This window comes from Rattus norvegicus, chromosome 1 (assembly GCF_021556685.1).
Source record: "Rattus norvegicus strain SHRSP/BbbUtx chromosome 1, alternate assembly SHRSP_T2T, whole genome shotgun sequence".
Taxonomy (NCBI): domain Eukaryota; kingdom Metazoa; phylum Chordata; class Mammalia; order Rodentia; family Muridae; genus Rattus; species Rattus norvegicus.
Window position 1 is genome coordinate 177,966,465 of NC_141534.1, and position 12,094 is coordinate 177,978,558.

General features: G+C 46.3%; 1 protein-coding gene across 19 annotated transcripts in view; it reads right to left on the minus strand.

The window, feature by feature from the left end:
* Window positions 1-12,094, minus strand: part of Irag1 (inositol 1,4,5-triphosphate receptor associated 1) — a 112,195-nt gene that overhangs the window by 46,258 nt on the left and 53,843 nt on the right. For all 19 annotated transcript variants that reach the window (XM_087559354.1, XM_087559348.1, XM_087559358.1 and 16 more), the window contains 5 exon segments: window positions 11,923-12,000; window positions 10,383-10,435; window positions 10,171-10,218; window positions 9,302-9,913; window positions 7,338-7,416 (listed from right to left, as the gene is read on the minus strand). In XM_087559354.1, the coding sequence (XP_087415480.1) occupies window positions 7,338-7,416; window positions 9,302-9,754 (532 nt within the window). In that variant the 5' untranslated portion in view covers window positions 9,755-9,913; window positions 10,171-10,218; window positions 10,383-10,435; window positions 11,923-12,000.

Genomic DNA, 12,094 nt, shown 5'->3' on the forward strand with positions numbered 1-12,094 from the left:
CCATTTTTACCTATAGGATGCCATCACTTCTAAGCATTTCTATAACACAAGAGAGAGTTCATCATACCACTATTTATAAGACAGAGAAATGTGGGGAAATAAATATGTATCAGTTTAATTTTTATTTTAAAAATCTTAAAGCTCCACGGGTATTAAATGGGAAGCTGTCTAGGTATATTGGTAAGTTGAAAAGATGATATGAAAGGGAACTAACTGACCACTACAATCCATCACGTGAATGGGGTTTGAAAATGGCATAAGGCCAGCTCTCAGGCTAGTGACCATACTCCCTGCTTCTCTTGCTATTTGTGAAACGATGCCACCACAGAGCTGAAGTGAAAGAGGAGTCACAGTCCACACCCTGCTCTGGAATCTGACACACACACACACCCTCCCATCACCCCCATCCCCTCCCTCACCACCACCCTCTCCTACCACCCACACCCACATCCACACTCCCTCCCACCACCATCATCCCCTCCAGTCCTAATCTGTGAGACTTCAAGTTGGCTCAAGGATCTGCTGAAAAGATAACAAAGGGACAGGAGGGTCCCTGCGTGCCTGGGTGGAGCAAAGCCAGCCAGCACCTGAACTACGTACTCTGGAACTGGATCTGAAGAACAAATGATAACACAGTGTGTCTGGATTCCCTGGGTCCCAACAATTTAGTTTTTAATTTACCTCATCCAAAAAAAGAAAATAAACCAAGTATCGATACAAAGAAAGAAAGAAAGGAAGGAAGGAAGGAAGGAAGGAAGAGGAAAATTACTAAATTAATTGACTAATACATAATCTTTTCAACAAATATATTTGACAGACTTCAACACCAATTTTGAAACTTGGGAAAGAAAAACATATAAAGTGTTTTTAATAATATAGTAATTATAAATGTATAATAGAATTTTCAACCTATAACAATATATACATATATAATAATAAAAGGTTAAATAATACTGGGTTGGTTGGTTTTGTCAACTTGACACAAACGAGATGTGTCTAGGAAGAGGAACTGCCTCTCTCAGACTTTCTTTTGGACTTCTCTGGGGGGCATTTTCTTGACTAACGATAGGCATGGGAGGGTCTGGCCCACTGTGGTCCTGGCTGGTATTAGAAAGCAAGCCGCTCTCCTCCACGGTTCCTGCCTCCGCTCCTACCTGATTCCTGTCCAGATCTTCCTCCATGATGGTCTGTGATCAGGACTCGTTACTAAATAAACTGTTTCTGCCCTGAAGTCGGTTTGGTCAGTCTTTTATCACAGCAACAGAGAGGCCTAACTAGACAATAGCATGTTTTATAATTATAACTTATATTTTATATCAAATCATAGAAATATAATTTTAAAGAGTGCATTTATTTAATAAGATGCATGACTCTTGGAAGAAAAAAGAGCACACTAAAATTCACTCAAAAAGAGAAGCCAGGCAAATGTTCTCCTCATCACTATTTTTGGGCTAGATAATGTTACCAAAGTAATAAGACACACATAGGTGTGGAGATGCACATGGCGTCCCATGGGAAGGACAACTGGGATGGTGCTGAACCAGATAAAATAAAGTAACAGGAGGTTGAGTTGTAAATTCAGAAAGAACGATGTTCTGCAAAGGGGTCAGAGGCCTCAAAGGTTATACACATCTAGGCTCCTATCTCCCTGCTGCAGCTAAGAGACACACCACCACAGCCTTCACAGGCCTCAGTGCCTTTGTGTGTCATGTGACTACAGCAGGACTGCTTGCTTCTTAGGTTCTTGTGACCACTGAGTCTACCAGGGTCAAATATTCAGCACAGCATCTGGCATGCAGTAGTCACTCTGGTTGCAGTCCTTGTTCCAGTCTCCAGAGTCAGCACTCTACCGTTTACGAGCAATATCTAGAACGCAGGAAGCATGTGACAAGGGGCCACACTCATCTCCACTACTAGTGAACGGTCAGGAAATCCAGGGAACTAAGAGTCCTACTACCAATAAATAAGGTCTCACAGAGTGGGGCAAGAGCCAAATGCAAAGGACATTAGACGTTCTAGAAGAGAAAACAGAAATGCCTAAACTTCAGATAAAGCATGGACAATCCTTCTGCATCCAGCATGGAAGGTGTACAAGATGGTGTAACCCTCAAATGTGAAGGAGGCATACAGATGTCAGGAGACCTGAGACCTGTTCTCGCCTGGTGAGTAGATTCCTGTGTCCTGGCCTCCGGCCTCACGCTCATTGCTCATTCTGCAATCTTGACTTGGAACTATCCAAAATATGCACAACTGCATGGCAGAAGAAAAGCACTGAGAGAGGGCTAATCCCACTATGCAAGAGAGTATATTCTCGTTAAAGCCATGAGGCAAACGAGCCGTCTTGGCCAGATTGAAACACAGCCACTCTGGGTATGGTGGGACATCTGTAATCCCACGATTCAGAAGGCTGAGGCATACAGATTGCTAGTTCTAGGCCAGTCCAGGCTACAGAATGAGGCTTTGTCTCAAAAAGCTAGAAAGCAAACAAACAAAAACAAAACAATGAAAAAGCCAAACCCCTAAAGCCCACTAAAATACCATAAAACAAAGAAAATAAAACAAACAGAATCAATAACAACAGCAAACAGAACCCTGCTTTCCATAAATGTATATAAATATAACATGACTGTCACCACAAAGTAGAAACACTATCAAAATGTTATTGTAGAAACGAGCTCATAAGTCTTAATATACCTATGTTTTAAAATGGTGCTCAGAGAGCCAGGTGTGGTGGTGCCCCATTAATCCCAGCACTTGGGAGACAGAAAGCTAGGTCCCTGTGCATTCACGACCAGCTTGCTCTAAATTGTGAGTTCCAGGCTACATAGTGAGACTCCACATCTAAAACTAAAATACAACAGCAAAAAAGATGAAGTTCTTATTAGCAAGATGAAGAGGTACTAGTAAAATAAACACATAAATCAAACTATTAATATGTGGAGCACAGCACGTGTATCCGTCATACACATCATACATGGCCATGCGTGAAAACACACACACACATATATACACATACACACACATATACATATACACACACATATACATATACACACACATATACATACACACACATATACACATACACACACATATACACATACACACACATACACATACACACACATATACACATACACACACATACACATACACGCACACGCACACCATGTATACATGTACGCCTGAACACACATATAGACACAATCTTGTGTACATGCATAAGCAAAAGTTTTCTTTTTTAATTGGGGGCTGGAGAGACACTCAGCAGTTGCTCTTGGAGAAGATCTGGGTTCTATTCTCAGCACCCATGTGCTGCCTCCAATTGTCTGTTTCTCCAGTGTTTCAGGAGATCCATGCCCCCTTCCGGTATTTGTGGGCCCTGCCTGTACGTGGTGCACTGATATACATGCAGGCAAAACACCCATACACATAAAATAAGATATAATAACTTTAAATATTGAGAGAAAACATTCAGGCAAAGCATTCATATTTGTTATGCACACTTCACATGTAATACTAACAACAGCCAAAAACATAATATAGGCCCCAAATGGATTGATAAAAAGTTAAGACGTTACTACCGAAAAGAAAAATCTAAGTTTGAGCATGCTAGAATATTAACTAAAATAAAAGCAAAGCATCATTTTGCACCAGTGATAATAGTGTATTGAAACTGTCATCTTTTTTGTTAGCTTGTTTTGCAATGCAGTCTCATTGTGGAGCCCAGGCTGGCCTCCACTTGGAGTCCTCCTGATTCAGCCTCCTGCCTGCTAGGATTACAGACGTGTGCCCTCATGGCTGGTGTTCTGATTTGCTTCTCTGATGCTGTGATGAAGCACTCTGACCAAAAGCAATGAGAGGGAGGAAAGGGTTTGTTTGGCTTGCAGCTTACAGTCCATCAAGGAGTGAAGCCAGGGCAGAGGCTCAAAGCCAGAGCCTAATGGCAGGAACTGGAGCAGAGCCGTGGGACAGTGCTGCTTACTGGCCTGCATTTTAGTTGATCCCAGATCCAGTCAGTTGACAACCAAGGTCAGCCACCACACCTGGCTATAACTGTCGTGATTATTATTCACCTCTTTCTTACTCTACTATATTCTGGCTAAGAAAGACCAGAGCAACATCCAGAAATTATCGTGCTAGGAAGAAAAACATATGCAAATGTCTACAATATTTGGTAAGTATTTCTACACTCTCACTCAGAGGCTCCCGTGTCTGAGAACGCATCAAAGGAAATTCCTTAAAAGAAAGAAGAGAGAAAAAACTCACAAGCACAAAGATAAAACTGTTTACAACAGACAGAAAACTATAAACATCTGAAACATTTTACAATAGAAGAAAGTCATACACTCAGCCATAAATATGAACTCTAAATACATGTAATTAGTTATGACAACTTCAGTGAAACAATCGAATCAGCTTAGGAAAGTTATAAGTGCTGGAAAGAATAAGACTGTGACGGGGCTATGGATAAGAGAGTTTTTAAAGGTTTGCTTTTTTCATGTGTATGAGTGGTTTGCATGCATGTGCACCGTATGGGGTCGGGTGCTGGAGAAGGCTAGAAGAGGGAGTTGGCTTCCTGGATCCAGAATTGCAGACAGTTATGAGCTGGGGGCTGGGAAGAAAACCATGTCCTCTGCAAGAACAGCAAGTGTGCTTAACTGCTGAGCCGTCTCTCCAGCCTCATGTACATAAAATCCTAAGAGGGTTTTCTAGTGTTTTAATAAAAAAATTAAAAGTGAGGAAGTATGTATTTAGAAAGCTACCTCTAGATATTGTTAAGGCTTTGTGTATATTTATAAATGCATTGCATGTGATTTGTGCCTCTGTGTGTGTGTGTGTGTGTGTGTGTGTGTGTGTGTGTGTGTGTGTGTGTGTACAGAGAGCAGAGGCAGGTATCGGGTGCTCTGTCATTCTTTGCCTTGAGGTATCTGGAGATATGCTGGCAGCTGACTACACAGCTGACTAATCCTCCTCACAGCTCTGGTGCTACAGGCATGCATTGTGGCTATGCATGTGACTGGCTTTTTATGTGGCTGCGGGGATTCAAACTCAGATCATCATGCTTGTAGAGCAAGCATTCTTACCCCTGAGCCACCTCCCCGGCTCTAAGGTGACTTGTTTGTTTGTTTGCTTGCTTTGGCCCTTGGAGACAGGGTCTCAAATCATAGCCTGACTATCAGTATGTAACTCAGTTTGTAGTTAAAGCCTGGCCTCCAACTCACAGAGAGCCTCCTGCCTCTGCCCCCAGAGTGCTGGTATTAAAGGCATGTGCCACCATACTCAGCTAGAGATGGTTAACTTTTTAAAAATAATTCAGTGCTTTAAAAAAGGACCTCTGGAGCCTGGCTAACTGAGAAGGTGGTAGCTATTGTATTTCAGCTCAGAATTTTCCACTCCCTGGTGAAATCCAGCATAATCTCGCACGGTGATTCATAAGATGACTGACACCAGCCATAGACAGACAGTGTGAGAGGGGAGTGTGCCTTTCCAGAGGTGCTCTGTGAAGCCTGAGGCACACTGGTGACCACAGGAGAAAGGCAGAAGTTTTGGGAAACTGGTTTTGCACTCACTGCCCTGCTCCCCATAAGCTGACCTCCTCTGGATTAGTTTATCTCAAATAAGATAAAGCTAAAACATGTTTCAGAACTGCTCCTGGGATGGAGTCAGGAGTTCTTTGGGCCTCAGTTTCCCTAACACTAAGGTGAGAGCAAAATTCCCTGCTTCTTAGCTTCCTAGGTGAAGACAAATTCTGAGTTGCAAATGACTTAGAGTCTGCAAGATGCTAGAGAGTTTATTGAGATGACATTAGAAGGAATGGGTAAAATACTGTATGGCTTCGTTTACATGAGGGGCCTAGAGCAGGCATAATCCACAGAAACAGGAAGTGCAAGGGACTGGCGAGGGACGCAGACAGCTGTGTCTCATGGGTGTGGTTGCAACTGAGGAAGGAAAAAAAGGTTCTGTGGATGGGCGGTGGTGATGGCTGCACAGTATAGCAAGACTGGACTAAAGGCCACTGCCCCACATGCTGGACATGATTTAAGTGGCAAAGTTAATGCCATATATACAATGTGTGGTGTGTGTGTGTGTGTGTGTGTGTGTGTGTATGATTACATTGTATCTAACATATATATGATATGTAGAACATTGTATATATCACCACTTAACAAATTAATAAATGCCAACAAAAGACAAGAGATAGATATAGACATAAATACAAAATAAGTAAGGAATGGGAGGGGGGATTTTAGAGCAGGTAGACAGACCTGCTCCTTTAAGACACAGGTGCAATGATTCCACAGAACTCATAGAGAAAGGGGCTGGGTGTCCACAGGGAAGAGGCCTAAGGAAGAGGGAGGAACAGAGAGCCTGCCCTTCTAGAAGCATCCCTACAAACACACTCATTCTTCTCTGGCCATCACGAAGCACTCTGGTTGCTTTTATGCAACTATGTCAGTTTCTCCCCTGTGCACTCTTTCACAGCCTCACTCATTGTTTGGTTGAGTTCTTATTCAGGACTTATTAGTGCCAGGCAGCACCATAAATGTAAGCCTGTAGCTTACGGTTTATGTACAGACACATATGTATGCACGTAGACATACTCCAGATAGAGATACTGGCTCTTGGGGCCCTGTAGAGACTCTGAGCATCTTGACAGTTGGCATCACTCACTGTGTACCAGGTGCTGTTCTAGGCACACTGTAAACATAGTTTCATTCGTGTACGTGTACTCTTCTTGATAATGTTCAAGGCAACGATGACAGCCCTGGGTAACAGGGTGGGGTGCGGGGATCAAGCCAGTGAGGCCACAGAGCTTCTTCACTCAGTAGCAGAGCCAGGAGGAACAGCTGTGGCTCATCCTGGTGCATCAGTGAACTCAGAGGAAGAACAGACGAAGGCAGGAACAGGGAGGGTCCAGTCTCTGTCCTTATTTTCAGAGAAGTGTGGTAGAGTGTGTGGCGTGGTGGAGAGCAGAAGTCTTGGAGGAAGGGATGTGCAGTCACCCAGTAGGGCAGGGCTGGGTTATGTACTTTGTGGTGACAGCAAATTAAAAAGAGAGAGCTCTGGTGTCTTGAAAAGAGGAACTGATCTATTCGGGTAGCTTCCTGGGTGTAAGGGAAAAGCGATGTCAAAAGTTCAGGCCCGGGGCGCCTTCTCGATCCACCGTCACTAACAGGGATAGGGCGGGGTGGTAGGAAGGAGACAGACTTGCAAATGCTCTGCCTCAGTGGGCTATACAATCTGTTTCCTTCACTCATGCACAAAGACTCATGGGAAATCAAGTGTTGACACAGAATGCAGCAGGGAGAGCAAACAGGTCCCCCACAGCCTACCTTTGTCTTGCTCTGCAGCTTCACTCAGTTCAGGGAGCTTGAACCCCACCAGGTTCTGGTTTCTCATCAGGATGTGTTCCTTGGTGAGAGGAAGAAGGGACATGGTTCAGGCAACAGCACAGGTGCAATCCTTAGGTACTAAGGGCTTTGGGGACATTAAAGTCCCCTAGATATGCATGCAGCTGCTCTGGAAGTGACTCTTGATGGTCTCACTGCTGGAAGCAGCTTCCTGCCCTGCCCTTCTGTGTAAGTGACCATCCTTCCTCAATGATCTTTGTGACACCTCCAGACGAATGAAGCCTGAGAGTCGTCGCTCAGGGGACTGAGAAAGCAGAGATAGATTTAGGATGTGGATAGACCCAGTAGGCTACCCTTGCTCCAAGCCAATCCATGTCAGACCAAGACCCTCCGGGGATACCCGAGTCCTTTCCTGGCCCCTGGAGCCATCCAGGGGTTCTCAGCCTCTCAAGTGACAAAAGCCACTTGAATGACTGGCCTCTTAGTAAAGGGAAAGAAAGAGGCTAACAGAAAAGTGCCCAGGATCCAGAGAGAGCCCAGGCCATGCCCTTGCAATATACTTAGCAAGCCAGAGGTCCACACCCCTCAGCTGCCAGCACACTGCACAGGGTACAGAGCAGGTCTCAGTGCCAGACCAGCTGGTAACCTGAGCTTCCAGGTCCTCTGTGACTTCCCTTGCTGGGTGAGAGTGACCTGCAGGGATGTGGAGAGTTCTGAGGGAGTGGCCTACTCTCCCTGCCTCTGATGTCCATGAAGGTGAATGAAGCTCCCTTTGTCTTCACAGATGTGAGACGTGGACCACTTTAGGTGGCTGTGCCTGGCATTGTTCTAAGCTACCTTGGGTCTTGTATAGGAGTGTGGGAGTTCTATGTGAATTGTTCATCTGTCTATCTGTCTATCTGTCTGTCTGTCTATCTATCTATCTCTGACTGGCTTCAGACTTCCTATATAGCTAAACACGACATTGAATTTCTGATCCTCCTGCCTCTACCTCTGGTAGTAGAATAACAGGCATGAGCTACCACCGCACATGGTTTTATGTGACTCTGGGAACCCAGGGCTCTGTGCATGTTAGTAGAGCACTCTCCTGACTGAGTCGCTTCCTCACTGAAGCTCTCTGAACAGCACAGCGGCCTGTTACAAGGTGTCCTCGCTAGCATGTCCTCTCATTAGATACTCACATTGGAGCTGGAGTGTTACAGGTTACACCTCCTTCCTCACCCTTATTGCCTCAATGGAAGGGCCAGGGAACTTTGTCCTATCCCAGTCCCCACTCCTTAGTCTCCCAGTCTCCTTGACCTGAATTGAGGTTGGCCGCCTGGGAGAGAAGGACCTTTGATCCAGTTAAGTCCTCTATTTTGCAGTCTGATCTCCTCTTTACCCCTACACATCTGGATATTCCCAATCACTCATTGCATAGAAGGGCAGCACCCTGACTGACCACTATTCCTAGTTTGATGACCAATGGACACTGGGGACACCATGGACAAGGGAAGAAATTCACTGTGGAGGAGCATCCCCTTATGGCCACTGTCATAGTGGGACTGGGGTCTAAGGCCCTTAGTTAACAGGTACCAGGATGGTTGACATTACAAAAGGAAAGCCCACTTATCCTGGTTTTTCCCAGTTTTAGGCAAGATCAGATACTCTGTCAGAGGTTCCTCTTGCCAGGTCTAGCTGGAGGAGGAAGACAGCTCAGGATAAGGAGTTCATGTAGCTAACTTCCCCTGAACTGTGACCACTGTATTTCAGGGGACTTCTATACATTGACAGGAGCAAAAGGCACCTGAAGCTGGTGTGACACTGATGGGAGTGGCTTCTCAGGGTCAAGTTTGGGACTTCATGATGTCAGAGCTGTCTTGTCCCAGGGCCCAGCTTGAGTGCAAACGCCTGGAGTTCAGGGGGCCCCTGGCATGCGCACACTGTGCGACAGGGCCGGAACCCACCTCCCGAAGCTTGGTCAGCTTCTGCATGCGCACCGGCTGTACTTGTATCTGGAAGTCTTTGAGCCCCGGTGGCTTGGCTGGCTTGGCTTTGCCTGGAAACCGCTTTTCTTCCTCTGCCAGAGGCAGCTTAGCGAGCACCTTTTGCAGCAGGGGACCAGGTTCTTCAGGGCTGCTGTCCCAGGAGACCCCCCGAATCAGAGGGGGCCGGGACACAGGAGGCCTCGGCTCAGCCTTGGAGCCAGCCTTGGGCCCCATAAGCTCTCCAGCAGAGCCCTGTCCCTGAGAATGTGGGGAGGCCGTTCCTCCTGAGCCCTGGACTGTGGTTCTGGGCAGAGGGTTGTCTTCCCTGGCTGTCTTCAGAAGCTGCCTCCCCAGCTCCATCTCCGCAGGGCCAGGCTGGGGACTGTTCAGCGCCATTTTCCCACTGACGCTTGCTCCAGAGGTCTGAGCCATGGGTGTGGCCTCCAGATGCTGAAGGGGATCGAAGTTTTCCTTTTGTTCTACTGAAAGTTCTTTGGATTTCTCCACTGTGGGAGAGCGAGGAGCCAGTCTGCCTTGAGACACTTTCCTCTGGTCATTCTGCTTCCGGTCAGCTAGCCCTTTGGAGGCATTCTGAAAGAGAAGAGATAGAGTTGGGACACTGGAGGTAGGCTGAGGAGACTCGGACCTTGACAACAGCCCATTCACGTGTATGCAAATGAGGTCTGAACCTGCCTTACCTCTTTCCCCTTCAGAGTTCCATCTCATAAGACAGGATTCTTCTGCTTACACCAGAACCCACCCTCTACTCACATCCAGGTCCTGCTAGGCTTCTGAGACCACATTCTCCACATTCAAATCACGGCAAAGTGAGCAAAGCACAAACTCACAGGCTCTCCGAGGTGAGACGAGAAGACATCATCCTCATGTCCCTTTTGCTGAAGGAGAAAACACAGGTCAGTAGCAGTGGGAAGAGGCCTGCTCCCTCTTGAAGCTTAGCAGGGTGTAAATGCCCCTCCGCCTCCCTGATTCAGGGGTTACAGAGGGTCTAGACATGTTAGAGACAAGAGATCCAATGGCATAGAAATGGCATTGTTGTTACCTGTGCTGGTGATCCCGGCAGAGGGGACTGTGGGCCACTGCATGTGTCAAAACCTGCAATGGGCCAGGGCAGGTGAGTGGTGCCCATCACCTAGTCCCCTGCTTGTCACTTTAACAACACACACACACACATAAACACACATATGCACACACACACAGACACACAGACACACACATACACGCACACAGACACACAGAGACATACACACACAACATACACACATGCACACACACATACACACAGAGACACACACACATACACACACATACACACATAAACACACATATGCACACACACAGACACACAGACACACACACATACACGCACACATACACACACACACATACACATACACATACAACATACGCACATATACACACACAAACACACAAACACACATACACACACACAGACACACACACAGACACACAGAGACACACACACACATACACACACATACACACATAAACACACATATGCACACACACAGACACACAGACACACACACATACACACACACATACACACACACATACACATACACATACAACACACGCACATGTACACACACAAACACACATACACACAGAGACACACACATACACGCACACATACACAGAGACACACACACATACACACATACACATACACATACAACATATGCACATGTACACACACAAACACACATACACACAGACACACAGACACACACACATACACGCACACATACACACACACATACACATACAACACACGCACATGTACACACACAAACACACATACACACAGAGACACACACACATACACGCACACATACACAGAGACACACACATACACGCACACATACACACATACACATACACATACAACATATGCACATGTGCACACACAAACACACATACACACAGACACACAGACACACACAGACACAGACACACACAGAGACACATGGACACAGACACACACAAAGACACACACACATATGCACACACAGAGAGACACAGACACAGACACACGCATAACACACACACACACACACACACACACACAATATCTGGCAACCAAAAACACTGTTGTTGCTCACATGCCAGCATTGAAACACCACCATAGAAACCAAATAAGGAAATTGAGTTACGGGGACCCTGAGGTCTGATAGTCAGGAAGCATCTGTGAATGTGGGATCCTAGGCTTACCTCCCAGAACGGACAAAGGCAGACTGCCTGCCACAGTACTCCATTGCCTGAGGGTGTGGCTCTGGACACAGTCCAGAAAGGAAGAGGCCAACATGCACAGTGGGCCTGGAGATGTAGCTCAGTGGTTGAGTGCTTACCTAGCATGTGTAGGACCTAGGTTCAAATCCCAGCACTGCAGAATAAACAAAACTCATAGTGGCCCAAACAAGAGGACTCAAATAAGCTGTGACAACTTCTCTCTGAGCAAAGAGACCTAGAGTCTGCTTCCTGTGACCTAGGCCCTATCCTCACTCAACCAGTCCATCTGCCCCCTCCCCGTCAGGGGACAGGCTCCTGGTCAGCCTCACCTGGTGGTGTGGAGATGGTGAACGAGCAACTCCTAGAGGATGCAGGAGAAGCTCCAGAGCTGAGGTTTGGAGAAACAGCTGTGGAAACAAACGCCAATTGGCCAGCATTTGTGAAGAGCTAGGACTTCTGGCATCAAACAGATTATTCTCTTAGGGAGATTTCACCCCTGGG